At 31.0% G+C, this 13,829-nt stretch overlaps 5 protein-coding genes across 5 annotated transcripts; 4 read left to right on the plus strand and 1 right to left on the minus strand.

Moving 5' to 3' along the window:
- Window positions 1-1,958: 1,958 nt before the first annotated feature.
- On the plus strand, window positions 1,959-2,423 carry TVAGG3_0487950 (Ricin B-like lectins family; the record flags this gene model as incomplete). The annotated part of the gene is made up of 1 exon (XM_001308110.1): window positions 1,959-2,423. One exon carries the CDS (start codon window positions 1,959-1,961, stop codon window positions 2,421-2,423), a length of 465 nt encoding a protein of 154 aa, XP_001308111.1.
- Window positions 2,424-2,904: 481 nt separating this feature from the next.
- On the minus strand, window positions 2,905-5,289 carry TVAGG3_0487960 (zinc ion binding; the record flags this gene model as incomplete). The annotated part of the gene is made up of 1 exon (XM_001308109.1): window positions 2,905-5,289. One exon carries the CDS (start codon window positions 5,287-5,289, stop codon window positions 2,905-2,907), a length of 2,385 nt encoding a protein of 794 aa, XP_001308110.1.
- Window positions 5,290-5,550: 261 nt separating this feature from the next.
- On the plus strand, window positions 5,551-6,422 carry TVAGG3_0487970 (NOT2 / NOT3 / NOT5 family; the record flags this gene model as incomplete). The annotated part of the gene is made up of 1 exon (XM_001308108.2): window positions 5,556-6,056. The coding sequence occupies one exon, from the start codon at window positions 5,556-5,558 to the stop codon at window positions 6,054-6,056; it is 501 nt and encodes a 166-aa protein (XP_001308109.1).
- A 56-nt stretch (window positions 6,423-6,478) lies between these two features.
- On the plus strand, window positions 6,479-9,127 carry TVAGG3_0487980 (regulation of choline O-acetyltransferase protein; the record flags this gene model as incomplete). The annotated part of the gene is made up of 1 exon (XM_001308107.2): window positions 8,123-8,437. One exon carries the CDS (start codon window positions 8,123-8,125, stop codon window positions 8,435-8,437), a length of 315 nt encoding a protein of 104 aa, XP_001308108.2.
- A 1,768-nt stretch (window positions 9,128-10,895) lies between these two features.
- TVAGG3_0487990 (regulation of choline O-acetyltransferase protein) lies at window positions 10,896-11,387 on the plus strand (the record flags this gene model as incomplete). The annotated part of the gene is made up of 1 exon (XM_051236073.1): window positions 10,896-11,387. The coding sequence occupies one exon, from the start codon at window positions 10,896-10,898 to the stop codon at window positions 11,385-11,387; it is 492 nt and encodes a 163-aa protein (XP_051093897.1).
- Between the last annotated feature and the right edge of the window lie 2,442 nt (window positions 11,388-13,829).

Consider the following 13,829-nt stretch of genomic DNA (forward strand, 5'->3'; position numbering starts at 1 on the left):
ATACAAATCTTTAGTGATTTATCTCTTTTATGATGAGTAAAAGGTTTCTGCTCATCAACATTTGATTTCCGACATATATGATTTCTAATTGCAATTATTTACTTTCTTTTTATAATCTAACTCTGTGACTCATACCATAAATTAATTATTGGAAAGTGTCAATATGTTTGGCACAACGCATGGCGGAAGATACCAAACCATGCAGGGAATATGATACGTTTAAGATCTCCGAACTTTTTTTCCAAAAATTTTCTATCGTTGCCCTGCCTCTAAAAACAAACTTTTATGGCAACTGTTTCTTAAAAATTTTGCAATTTGTTCTGAGAAATGAAAGGAACCTATAGGCTTACTGACTTTAAAAACATATTTCTAACTTAAATTAAGAACGGATTTCCAATATTTTCAGAATTCTCGTATTTCTGATATTGCTTTCTAAGCGTAATCATCAATTGTAATTGGGGGAGTAGATAGAAAATTCATGTGCGTGAGACAACTGGCTTTGTTATCCACCGATTCCCTTCCGGGTTTTCGAATTATTATTGGACTGTCCCAAATATTTGACAATAATAATCAAAAATATTCCCATTAGTTTCACAGAAGAATACAAATTCTATATTTGATTGTTTCTTATTCTTTCGAATTTATTGTGAGAGATTACCATGTCATTTCTTAAGGATGTGATAAAAATCGCATGCCATTATTTATTAAAATGCCATTGTAAGAATTAGAATATGAAAGGATCCGCTATATTTCGAAGAATTTCAATATCCTTTAAAAACATCAGCTATATTCAATATAAGCATAAGCTCAGCATTTAAAACACAAATGAATATTACTAAAATCAAATAGAAGGAAGAAATCTTATGCTGTTCCTGAAATCTTCTAATTTGGCTAAATTTATTAAATAATAAAGAGATATTCCAATTGTAATTTGCATAAAATGTCTTGTAAGCTATTATTTCTGTTTCTATTATCATGAATGCAAAAAAATTGCGTATTTACAATTTCTAGTTAGTATATATAAGAGTTGAATGATGCATCTCGATGAATTCCGATATTTAAAATACTCTCTTTTTAGTATTTCATGATCCTCAAGAAGTGAGCAAATATCCAAAGCGGTTTTATTGAAAATGAAAAAAAATGATGCCTTCAGTATGGAAATATATACTGTCATAAAGAAATATCATCGAGCTCAATATCTAATTGGTTTCAAAGAGTACGTATTTAAGAGTTTTACCCTTTTCCAAAGGCAGACTCTTAGATATTTCACTCATCTTAGTTTTTTTGAGATTTTTTAATGTATTATTCGAGTTTACTTGATATAATCTATTATTCTATATTATGTAGTCCAAACTTATTGGATTATTCTCATTATATGGTAATAAACTCAACATATAGTAGTTTTATTATCAGATTTAAATAGATTTCGATACGCTAAGTGTATTCATAATCATATTATTATTCAACATTATAAAAACGAATAAAATTATCAATCTGGTTATGGGTATAGCGCAAAAATGGTTTATTTATTATCAATTTCAAATTTAAATTTGTCTGGATTGCAATCTTCTTCATATTGATTCATATTTTACAAGGTATAATAGAGGTTTTTCTATAAACAAGATATAGTTTGTATTTTCTTCATTTTACAAGGCATATAATATGAAACAACGTAACTCTGATTGTAGTTAATTTGTATTAACTAGTTTTAACAGTAACATGAACTAACATTACACACGCTCTTAATTTTGCATATTAAAAGTAAGATAGAAAAAGAAATTTTAATTTTTATCATAATTACATGACAAAATAGAAATGATATCTGCCAGTCAATCGTAAGATGGTATGTGCACGGTATTTTAGCAGCATATAAAGTAGGATGAATGAATTGGTAAATCTTTTAGTTTAGAAATTCTCAAAAAAGTGACGTTTATTAGCGATATCGCAAAATTTTTGAGATGTTTAACTTCTATTTACAAGTTGACATCGATGATGTTCCTTCATATGTTATCCCTTCAGCTGCTATGGATAAACCAATTTCATTTACATCAGTTGTATTAACTTCAAATCCAGAACGAGATCCGAAATATCTATGGACATGGAAAGAAGGAAGAATAGTATCATTATATACTGGTGATTGCTGGACGATCGAAGATGATAATTTAATTTTAAAGCAGATCAATCTCGATGAAAGACAAAAAGATTCTCAGCAATGGAAATTATTACGCGATGGTAGGATATGCACTATAGATAATTCAAAATTTGTATGCATCCAAGTAGATAATATAAGGAATTTCGACAACTGTCCACTTCAAATTATTAAATTTTTCGATAATGATGATCCTGATGATACCCTTTACTGTACTTGGAAAGTTGTTACTCATCACCCAGATTTTACACAATCTTCTAAGAATAATAGATAATTTTTTTTTTTATTTATTTGGTGTTCTAATAAAATTTGTTATTTATTCTACTGTTATATTCAAATGCTTATTTTATCATTGAATCAAATTATTATATTTAACATATTTTTATTTTGATTAAAAAAATTATTCCAAACCCTTATGTATCATAGCCCAATTGTCAAATCTTCTGCATTAAATAGCAAATCAAGCATTCATATTGGATAAATTTACATTTATCTTTATTTACGTGGTAGATACATGGATTCCTAGAGTAATGTGATCAAATTAGTATCATTTTGGCCAATTTTCTATCTTAACATGAGTAATAGTGGCATAAACTCATGATTTTTATCAAAATATTATTTATAATTATTTTTTTTGGATGGATACATTGGTATTAATATATTATAGAAGGAATCTAAAAGTCTTTTTATATTAAAACAAAGAAAATAATATAATAAAAATACAAGGAAAATGATTAAACAACAAAAATAAACAGTTAAATATCCAAGATACCTTTTGTTGATTTGTATCTTTCCAAATCTACAGCGCAAGTTGGGAAATATCCATTGGATCCTTTGATCCACATTCTGAGCAATCCATCATTGCAACTCATCTGAACAATTTCTCCTTCTTTGCTTTTATTTGCAGAAACGAATTTCATTGCTCTGATGCAGATCAAAACAATTGTCAACATTTCTTTCACAGCTTTGTTGTTGACTTCATCCAACAAACCAGCGATTTGTGGAACAGCTTGTTTGATCTGGAGTTTCCTGTTGATGATCAATTCATGGATCATTTCATTAACTCTTGTTGCAGTATTCATTTGATTATCAGTTATTCCGATTTCGATTGCAAGTTTTCTGGATTTGCTTGTTTCATTTGATGTCGATCTGATGTTGTCCATTCTCTTTGCAAGAATTGCAAGAGATGTAACTAACTGTGCTTCGGAATACGTCATGTTATAAACAACATCATTTGATCTCAAAACAGCAACAGCGTTTGTGAAAACTTCCTTTTCACACATCGTTTCTTTGATAAACAAATATGATGCATAAAAACGCTCAAACAAATCAACCAAATAAGCTACATTCTCAACATTAAACTTCAATGGTAAAGGAATGAAAGAGAACCTGTGATAGTCAACAAGCTTGTTTGGAATCTTAGAGAAACTTGCCCTTGAAACAGGAAGATAAGTTTCAAGAGTTCTTGACCATTCTGGTTTCGAAAGAAGTCTTCCAATTTGTAATCTTTTGTATCTTTTGACTAAAAACTTCAACAAGAACTTGAATGATATATCCCAATTGATCTTGCAGAATTTAGTTATCAAACATCCTTTTGGCCCAAACGTTTCAATCAATTCTTTCGTGAAATCAGGAGATGTGTAAAAATACGATTCTCCGTATTCATTGAGTCTTTTGATAACATTCTCATTTCTCGTGCATTTCACATCGAAGTCTGCATGGTCATCTTCTACGACTTCAAGTTGTGTTGATACTTGATTGATGATATGAACTTTTTTACCATCTTTTTCGTTTGTTGACTGGTCAACTGTTATGTAGCTGTTGTTCAATACTGATTTGGCCATTTCGTCGCAGAATGACGACGGAGCCATGCCTATTGGATGATACTGTTTCGCGTATGAACCAATAGTTTTCATGTTTTTTATTAAATGGCCATGTGTCAATGGATTTGAGATGAAAGAATAGACTCGGATCTGTGTATCCTTGCTCCTGTAGTCTAAATACTTAAGATATTCATCTTTCTCCTCATTGTCGATCTTTTGAAGACGATGGGCAGCGGTTATGACATCGAGTGGGGAAATTGAGTTTCCAAGCTTTTGGCAGAACTGATCTATGCAGTTAGGATTGCGATTTATCTTGAAATGGACAAATTGGCGTGGTGATTCTTGGTTATCAGCTTTGTAAATTTTCATCGGAATTTGAAGATCGGATTCCCCGAAAAATTTGATTGATTCTTTAAATCCTTGGAGTCCTTTGGAAGAAATATTCTTATTTTCGTTAATACAACGAAGAAAAGTGTAAGCTTTGTAAGGCGAATTTTTAACTTTTTCCGTAATTTTATTTAAATCTACAACCTTCGAATGTTTGATCTGTATAGCTGCGTATTCTAATAAAAATTCTTTGAGCTTCATTTCTTTTTGAACATCTAACTCGCTTTCGTTGTTTTCTTGCTGCCCCTCAGTAGATACAGGCTGTTGGACTGTAATACTGGAGTTTCTGGGTAATTCTTGACGTTTTTTAATTTCATTTATAACTCTTGGATCTCTTTTTCTTGCAAATGTCGCTAAATAGCGAACAGTTGCGATAAATTCTCTTAGTACGTTCTGAAATGTTGCCCATGTTGTTTCTGCATCATTCTGCGCAGTCAAACATTGTAAAGTTAAATTTCGCTTTGTGTTAAAGCATGTCCAAAAAGCATAGAACTTATCAACATCCTCATATGGTGTAATAGATATTCCAAAAGATGGAGCTGAAATGCCTTCTTCAGTAGCAATTGTTGAAAATGCATTGTCAAATACAGCATAGAAGCCATTGGGATCATTACCATATCCATCATATGCGTCAGCTTTAAACAATCTGAATATATCAACTTTAGTTTGAAGTAAATCTTTGATTCCGTTAAAATTGTAAACTCGATGAGAATTATACCAATCACGTTCCCTACTATCAGAAAGTATAGAATATGCATGCTCAATTAAGTGTAATAAGTGTTTAGTTTCAGATTGATTAGCGCTTGTCATTAATTTGAGTAGTTTAGTGGTTCTTTCGTTATAGGCTTGCTTTATACTGTCTAATTTTGCGTTTTCTTCAACTCCTAGAATCTCATAATAATCTGTATTCGCATTCCACGGTGATGACATAAAAATTTTAAACATCCTTCTGAAATCAAAGCATTATTCAAAATTTTCACCATTGCATCCTATTCCTTGTGTAGAATGCGTTTTATAGTTATTTTTGGTTCATACTCAATTTTGGCGGATATTGATTTCTCTGATAACAAATTTTTGGTTTTATTTTTCAATATTAGAATTATCTGAACCAAATAAATAGAAATTTGGGAGATCATTCTAAATTTAGGGGGCGATTAAGCCAAAAGAAGGGGTCTCAATATTGATAAATTTCTGAAATGATCATTAGATCGGGAAGCGCACCTTCCAGTAGGGTTACAGATAAGCTAGATGATGTCAATAGAGGACCTACAATAAAAGATTTTATTAATGAAATCAGATCGTTACCACCTGAACAAAAAATGGCTCAAATCGGAATTGAGCGACAAGTACTTGGTATTCCGGAAAATTCAACGTTTGATGGAAGATCCTTTTTTTCAGATAATGCTTTCGCTATCCTAGATCCATCAAAAACTCCGAAAGATTGGCTTGATTTTATTAACGTTTCACCCATAGCTTCTGTCATACCAAAAATGCCCGATGAAACTCTATTCTTTATGTTTTATGCTCAACCGCATGATATTGTTCAAGAAATTGCAGCACAAGAATTAATTAAGCGGGGATGGAAATATTCCTCCAAAACAATGATGTGGTCAATACAAAAACGCGAAGGGTTCTTCAGTTTTGACATTAAAAACTGGTCAATTAAAGAAATACCAACATCACAATCCAATCCTTAAGGAATCACGCAAGGATACTATAATACAATATGTATTTAATATTTATATAGTTTTATGTTTTGTACTTCATCGATTTTCAAAATTATTAATTTTTATTAAATAAAATGTTAAATATTAGCTTATTTATATAGTAAAATCTATTTAACTCTACACATTAATATTATATCTAACCAAAATCTATTACGTTATTGAATTTGAACATTCAAGATGGATAAATTTTCAATATTGAAACATAATGTAGATGCATATACCCGGTTTAGTTAGACCAGAAACAATGTCATAAATGAGAGCCATAAATAGCAAAGCCAGCTTTTGATTGAACGATGATCAGAATTTACGAACCGTTATTATTGGAAAAATAAAAATGTAGTTTGATAAGGTGAATAGTTCAATTGATTTTGATTTGATGAAATATTGTAGCATTCAATTTATTCAAAGTTTTCAATATTTTGTCTTTTCAAATGTTTTTGTTGCTTGTTTTTGCTAGTGCTCGTGAATTTAGATGTATGCACAATGAAAATGAAGATTGGCTTGTTCCAAAAATAGATCCTGCTTCAATCAAGCATCAAAAGAGAAAATTGCAAGAATCTTCATGGCAAAACATTCGTATTAAAATTGTTACAGATTTCATCACAGGTGAACTCGATGATAAACTCAAATGTAAAAGTGTCGGACAAGCAATTAAATGGAGATATGGTGATGCTCAATGTACAGAAGAAGATTTTTTAAATGCGTCACGAAAAGAGAATCTTTTAAGGACATTGGATAATGTTAGAATATATTTAGAGAAGTTACTCAAAGTAATACCTGTTTCCGGATCAATTACTATGGCGACAGCAGGATCAGATTCTTTTACATACTCACCTTTGAAAAGTTACAGCGGATATGACTTGATATTACCAGTTGTTCTTAGAAACTTCGGTGATAATAGTCCTCTTGCAATGGCTGGTCCAACTGATTATGAAAATACTTACAATCGTCCAATTAGCGGCATTGTCTACTTAAGTACAAAGGATATTCCAGATAACACTCAAAGCGAATCATCTTGGGAACGTTGGTTCTTCCAAGTTTTAATTCATGAAATTTGTCATGCACTTGGTGTTACTGGTTCAATGTTTTCTTGGTATCATCCTTATGAGAACTCACAACCATATAACAATCCAACATGTCAACTTACAATACACAAGAAGTCTTTCACATTCTTAACAACTCCTTATTCTCACATCTTCGCGAAGAAACGATATGGTGTTGAAACATTCTCAAATGGAACTCACAGTTGTCCATCAGGTATCGAAATTGAAGACGGTGGTGGTGAAGGCACATCTGGTTTCCACCTTGAAGGACGTGTTTTTTACTCAGATTTAATGACGGGAACTGTGATGTCTGATGCATCAGGGCCATTTCAACGACTTACAGATGCAGTGATGGCAATATTACAAGATACAGGAAATTACAAGTGTGATTGGAAATATGCACAACCACTTGTTTGGGGTAATCCAGAATCAACAATTGGTGGCCAACCAATCAATGACTTTGCAACAGGTGTTCCGTCTAAAGTTTTCCCCGATCACTACATGAAGAAACCAACCGGTGACAATCTTGGTGGAACGGGTTTTGACTTCAAAACATGGGGGAGTTCGTCGAGTGTTGTGAAAGACTCTGAGATTTCATGTCCAAGTAATGACATTAAATATCAGCAATATTGTGGTCCGGCTCGTTATGAATTTTATAATCCATCAAAAGCTGATTTGCCTGCAAAGAGATATCTTTATGACTATATAAATGTTGCATATCCCCAAGATAGCTGTCCTGATGGTCAAGCAATTTTGCCTGGAGCCACTCAATTTAGCAATGTTTTTGAATTATGTGCTCCATACAAATGTAATAAATATGATAGCTTTACACTGAACGTAACAACTCTCGGAAAAACAACTATTATAGAATGTAATAAGAGCAATGTTGGTGCAGCTTTTTCTTACGAAGTGCCTTCCTCATTTATTTCATATCCAAGAACAGCATATTGTGTTCATCCAGAAATATTCTGCAGATCAGTTAAACTTAATGAAATGAATTTTGTTGCAGATCCATTCGATCCAAACACAGTCCAACTTCAAGATCCATATAAAACGCCATCTCCAACACCAAATACACCTGCGCTGAGCTCCCAAATAGAACCAACACCTGATCCAAATGAACCAAGTGAATCCGATGATTCTAAGTCAGATTCAGGTAAGAAAGGACTCTCAACCAAGATGTGGATCATCATTGGTGCATCGGTTGGGGCTGTTATTCTGATAATCCTTATTGTAACCATTATTGTGTGCAAGGTCAAAGGTAGTAAAGAGACGTCCAGTGATCATGATCAAGATTTATTTGTTTGAATTATCTTTTTTTGACCTTTTATTTAATTTATGATGCGTTAACTAAAATGAATTATGATTTATAATAAAATATCAATTATTTATGTCAAAACAAAATATCCATCTCGAGTTTTTCCATCTCATTACATGAAGAAACCAACCGGTGACAATCTTGGTGAATCAGGTTTTGACTTCAAGACATGGGAGTCTTCACCAGCTCTTATGAAAGACTCTGAAAATTCATGTCCAAGCAAACGTTTGCAGGAATCATATTAATCACTTTGAACAAATCCGATTTATGCATTGAACTACACTACATAGAGATAAAATTAATAATTTTCATTTGAAATGTTGGTTATATGTCTAATTATATGGTATATAACATTTAACTCAACTTATGATAAAATAATGTTTTAAGATTAAGAAAATTTCTAACTATTTGCCCAAAGGTATGCACTACATAAACTATATCGACAAAATAATGATTTCAAATGAACATTAAATTTAAATGAATAAGAGAGAAAAAATAAGTGAAATGTGATTAAAAATACTATACTACATAGTTGCTGACTGCGTAAGGAAGTGAGATGTACTTATCAATAGCACATCGTCAAGACAAGAGTGACTGATTTGACAGAATGTAACTTTTATGACAACGATCAATTAATTTTTAATAATTTGTATACCAATATAGTAAATTTACTATTTAATCAACAACCGATTATCATAAATACAATTTTTTGTTTAAATTGAACAATTGAATTATGCAAATTTATAAAAAAAGGTTTGTTTGTTCCATTTATATTAAAATTTTTACCTTCAAAAAAATTGAATGATATTCGTCTAAAAAGATAATTTAATGAAATCGAATATTAATATGAACTCGGATATAATTTACGATACATCCCATTTGAAATTCAAAGGTTGTAAAAATTGTTGTTCGATATATTCAAGCAAATATTGTTTAATATATTGAATTGAACAAGCCATAACACTTCCGCATTTTTTGAAGGTATGCAACAAATTCAATTTTATAATGTTTTTGTTGCTTTTTTTAGCCAATTCTCATGAATTTAGATGCATGCATAATGAGAATGAAGATTGGCTCGTTCCAAAAATAGATCCTTCTTCAATAAAGCATCAAAAGAGAAAATTGCAAGAATCTTCATGGCAAAACATTCGTATTAAAATTGTTACAGATTTCATCACAGGTGAACTCGATGATGATCTTAAATGTAAAAGTATCGGACAACAAATTTCATGGAGATACGGCACAATTACATGTACAGAAGAAGATTTTTTAAATGCGTCACGAAAAGCGAATCTTTTAAGGACATTGGATAATGTTAGAATATATTTAGAGAAGTTGCTTAAAGTAATACCTGTTTCAGGCCCAATTACAATGGAGACTTCTTCATCGAACTCTTTTACATACTCTCCAAAGAAAAGTTATACAGGCTATGATTTAATATTACCAGTTGTTCTTAGGAATTTCGGTAGTGATAGTCCTCTTGCAATGGCTGGCCCTACTGATTATGATTCTGTCTATAGTCGTCCAATCAGTGGCATTGTATACTTAAATACGAAGCAAATACCAGACAATACTCAAAGCGAATCAACATGGCAACGTTGGTTCTTCCAAGTTTTAATTCATGAAATTTGTCATGCACTTGGTGTTACTGATTCAATGTTTTCTTGGTATCATCCTTATGAGAACTCACAACCATATAACAATCCAACATGTCAACTTACAATACACAAGAAGTCTTTCACATTCTTAACAACTCCTTATTCTCACATCTTCGCGAAGAAACGATATGGTGTTGAAACATTCTCAAATGGAACTCACAGTTGTCCATCAGGTATCGAAATTGAAGACGGTGGCGGTTACGGAACAGCCGGTTCCCACCTTGAAGGACGTGCTTTCTATTCAGAGTTAATGACAGGAAGTTCGATGTCTGATGCATCAGGTCCATTTGAGAGACTTACAGATGCAGTGATGGCAATATTACAAGATACAGGAAATTACAAGTGTGATTGGAGATATGCACAACCACTTGTTTGGGGTAATCCAGAATCAACAATTGGTGGCCAACCAATCAATGACTTTGCAACAGGTCCTCCATCTAAAGTTTTCCCCGATCACTACATGAAGAAACCAAATGGTGACAATCTTGGTGCCACAGGCTTCAACTTCAAGACATGGGGAAGTTGGCTTCCATTAAAAGCTGATTCTGAAATTTCATGTCCAAGCCAATTCATTAACTATCAACAATATTGTGGTCCAGCACGTTATGAGTTTTATAATCCGTTGAAAGCAGATTTTCAATACAACAAATATATTTTTGACTTCATCAATGTAACATATCCTTCCAATAGTTGCCCAGATGGTCAAGCAATTTTACCTGGAGCATCTGAGTATGGAAATGTATACGATGTTTGTGGAACATATAAATGCAACAAATATGATAGTTACACGATGAATGTAACTACATTTGAAAAAACAACCACAATCACATGCAATAAGAGCAATGTCGGTCAAGCATTCTATTATTATATTCCTGCCAGCTATGGTTATGTGTTAAGAGCAGCATATTGTGTCCATCCAGAAATATTCTGCAGAACAGTTAAACTTCATGAAATGAATTTTGTTGCTGATCCATTCGATCCAAATTCAGTCCAACTTCAAGATCCATATAAAACACCAACTCCAACACCAAAGCCAACACCGAATACACAATCTTCAGGAGACTCAACATCAAGCACAAATGGATCAGGTGAATCAGGCAACAATGACTCCAAATCAAATAATGGAAAGAAAGGAATCTCATCTAAGGTGTGGATCATCGTTGGCGTCATTATCGGTGTAGTTGTTATTATCGCCCTTATTGTCACTATTATTGTTTGCAAAGCCAAAGGCAGTAAGGAAACAGCAAGCGATGACAAAATTAATAAGGATTTCTTAGTATAAATTTAATAATTTTTTTTTGACATGCAAGCTTTATCTCCCAATTTTCTATAATAAAAAGTTAATATTTTATAAATCTCTGCTTAGTTCCTAACATGGCTATTATACTCTTTTGCCATTAGAATAAAGATATGTTGATATTATCGGAGCGTTTAAAGAATAAAAATTTTAAGTCTTCAATTTTGGTTTGGTTTAAGTGCTTCTATCTCTCAATCTAAAAAAGATTGTAGCTATATATACTCGCATGGACTCATGCATAGAATTAGTATATTTTCACTGAATGAAAACAAATCTATCTCCAGGAAAAAACCGAAAATTAGAGATTACAAAATTTTTTATGAACGACTAATGAAAGTCTCTAAATTTTAATTTTTATAGTATATTGCTCTAAACAATGTTTGTAAAATTTATTGATATGTAATGATTTCATGATATTGTGATATCAATGTGTTTTGAATTAAAATTTGCTTGAAAACTAATAATCTGGACAAAAGAATTGTGAAACAAAGTTTATTAATATTTTATAGAAGGATTATATAATAGAAATTGGTTATACTTACATTTTTGGTCAATCAATTTTGAAAACAAGAAGATTTTAACGATGCTAAAATATTAAAGCTTATAAGATATTGTGCTTATTTATGATTCTTTTTTGGATGTAATTCATGAATAAAAAAATTGATATCATTCTTTTTATTTTTTCTTTAATCATTGGAGTAAATTAAGGGTTTCGTTTTGCTAAAATTGTCACTTTTATAGCATATTTGTTTTTGGATGTTTTGCGAAACCAAAAAAAAACTATGATATACAATGTGTGTGTAAAGAAAATACTTTATTTACTAGTTAAAAAATCATTTGGTATTGATCAAGTTATTTTTTCTGGATAAGATATTATATGGATAATTGGATAGAAAATACAATTATATAATCTTGTACCTGGTTTAATTAAGCTAATTGTCATCAGAAACTTGTAATTTTTATGAATTTCAGATTTTCTTTTCATTACTGCTTTTCTTAATAGGTCAAGTTCTTATTTACGTTATAAAGTATGATATTTACAAATATCAAGTTATCATGCTTTTTGAGAAATTATGAGAAACAAACAAAAATGAAAAAGATAGGAATAGCAATGAATAGTGATGTGGGTATAGAAAATGTAAGAGATATGAATGCAAAGCAATCAGTATTTAGGACATTGACCATAGATTTCGAAAAAAAAATGCTGCATATTGAGCAAAAACTATGATTATATTATAAGGCTGTCATTTAAAGCATAATGAAACTATTCCCTTTTCATTTTAATCGAATAAGATAGTAAAGATTTTTGAATTAGCTAGAAACTGATGAGATGTTTTCACAAATCAGATTTTTAATCTCTATAATGCATAATTCACTCAATATCTCAATTTTGATATTGCGAGATATTTTTGCTATCGGTTTCGCAATTTTGACACAATAGCAAGAGGGTTCTATAAGCATTATTATCAACGTAGAATCTGAATATCATATCAGAAAATGTCGCAAATCTGACATTTACCCGACCAAATAGCAAAAATAATTGAATACTTTTCGCCAAAACTTTAAAAATCGATAAAAATATGAAATATAGATATTAAAGAGACTTTTTATATAATATTCATAAAGATTTTCCAAAAATATGATACCGCAAAATTAAAAAAGTGACGTCTTGAGTGGAGTCAAAGGTCGAAATTGCTAGCTAAATGTTTTTTTAGCGAAATTGCGTATTGTACGTTTTTTTCGCAAAACGAAACCCTTATTTTGAATGATTAATAAATTTTATACATCAAGGTTTTCAAAAGATTACAAAACCGCATGATCAAATTTTATATATTATGCCAATACTAATATTTAATCCAATTTTTCCATAAAATTTTCCATACGATAGAGATGCATTTTTTAAAGAATGACAGCACAAAAATGATGGCTCTAAGTAACAAAAAGTTTCAAGTAGCAGCGCACTCAGTATTTTTAAAGTGTTGTTTCATTTAATTAACAAGAAGTTCAAAGACGACTTACGATTTATATCAAATTGCAAATATTTTATCGAAAAATCTCATACATGCTTAAGTTTGTTTGTAATTTGTGATTTTATGTGAACACATATGTTATTTGCATCTAGAAATTCCTTGATTAATCAGAAAATATTAATAACTCTATCTTTCATTTAACACACGCACCTAATATTCCTTTTAGGTTCAATAAACTAATCACATTAAAATGTTCTTTATATAATATTTTTTCATTAATCCATCTGTATACTTTGATATCTTCTTGATAAATTTAAATGTTTCAATGTTAAAAATAAAATTATTTTCATAATTAGATTCTACACGAGATCTGGACGCAAATAGCAAGATTGCTCACATAAGTTATATTATTTAATGATTTACGCTATGTAAAGAAATAATGTAAAGAAATTCACAC

The sequence above is a fragment of the Trichomonas vaginalis genome, chromosome II, assembly GCF_026262505.1.
Source record: "Trichomonas vaginalis G3 chromosome II, whole genome shotgun sequence".
In the NCBI taxonomy this organism is placed as follows: Eukaryota; Parabasalia; order Trichomonadida; family Trichomonadidae; genus Trichomonas; species Trichomonas vaginalis.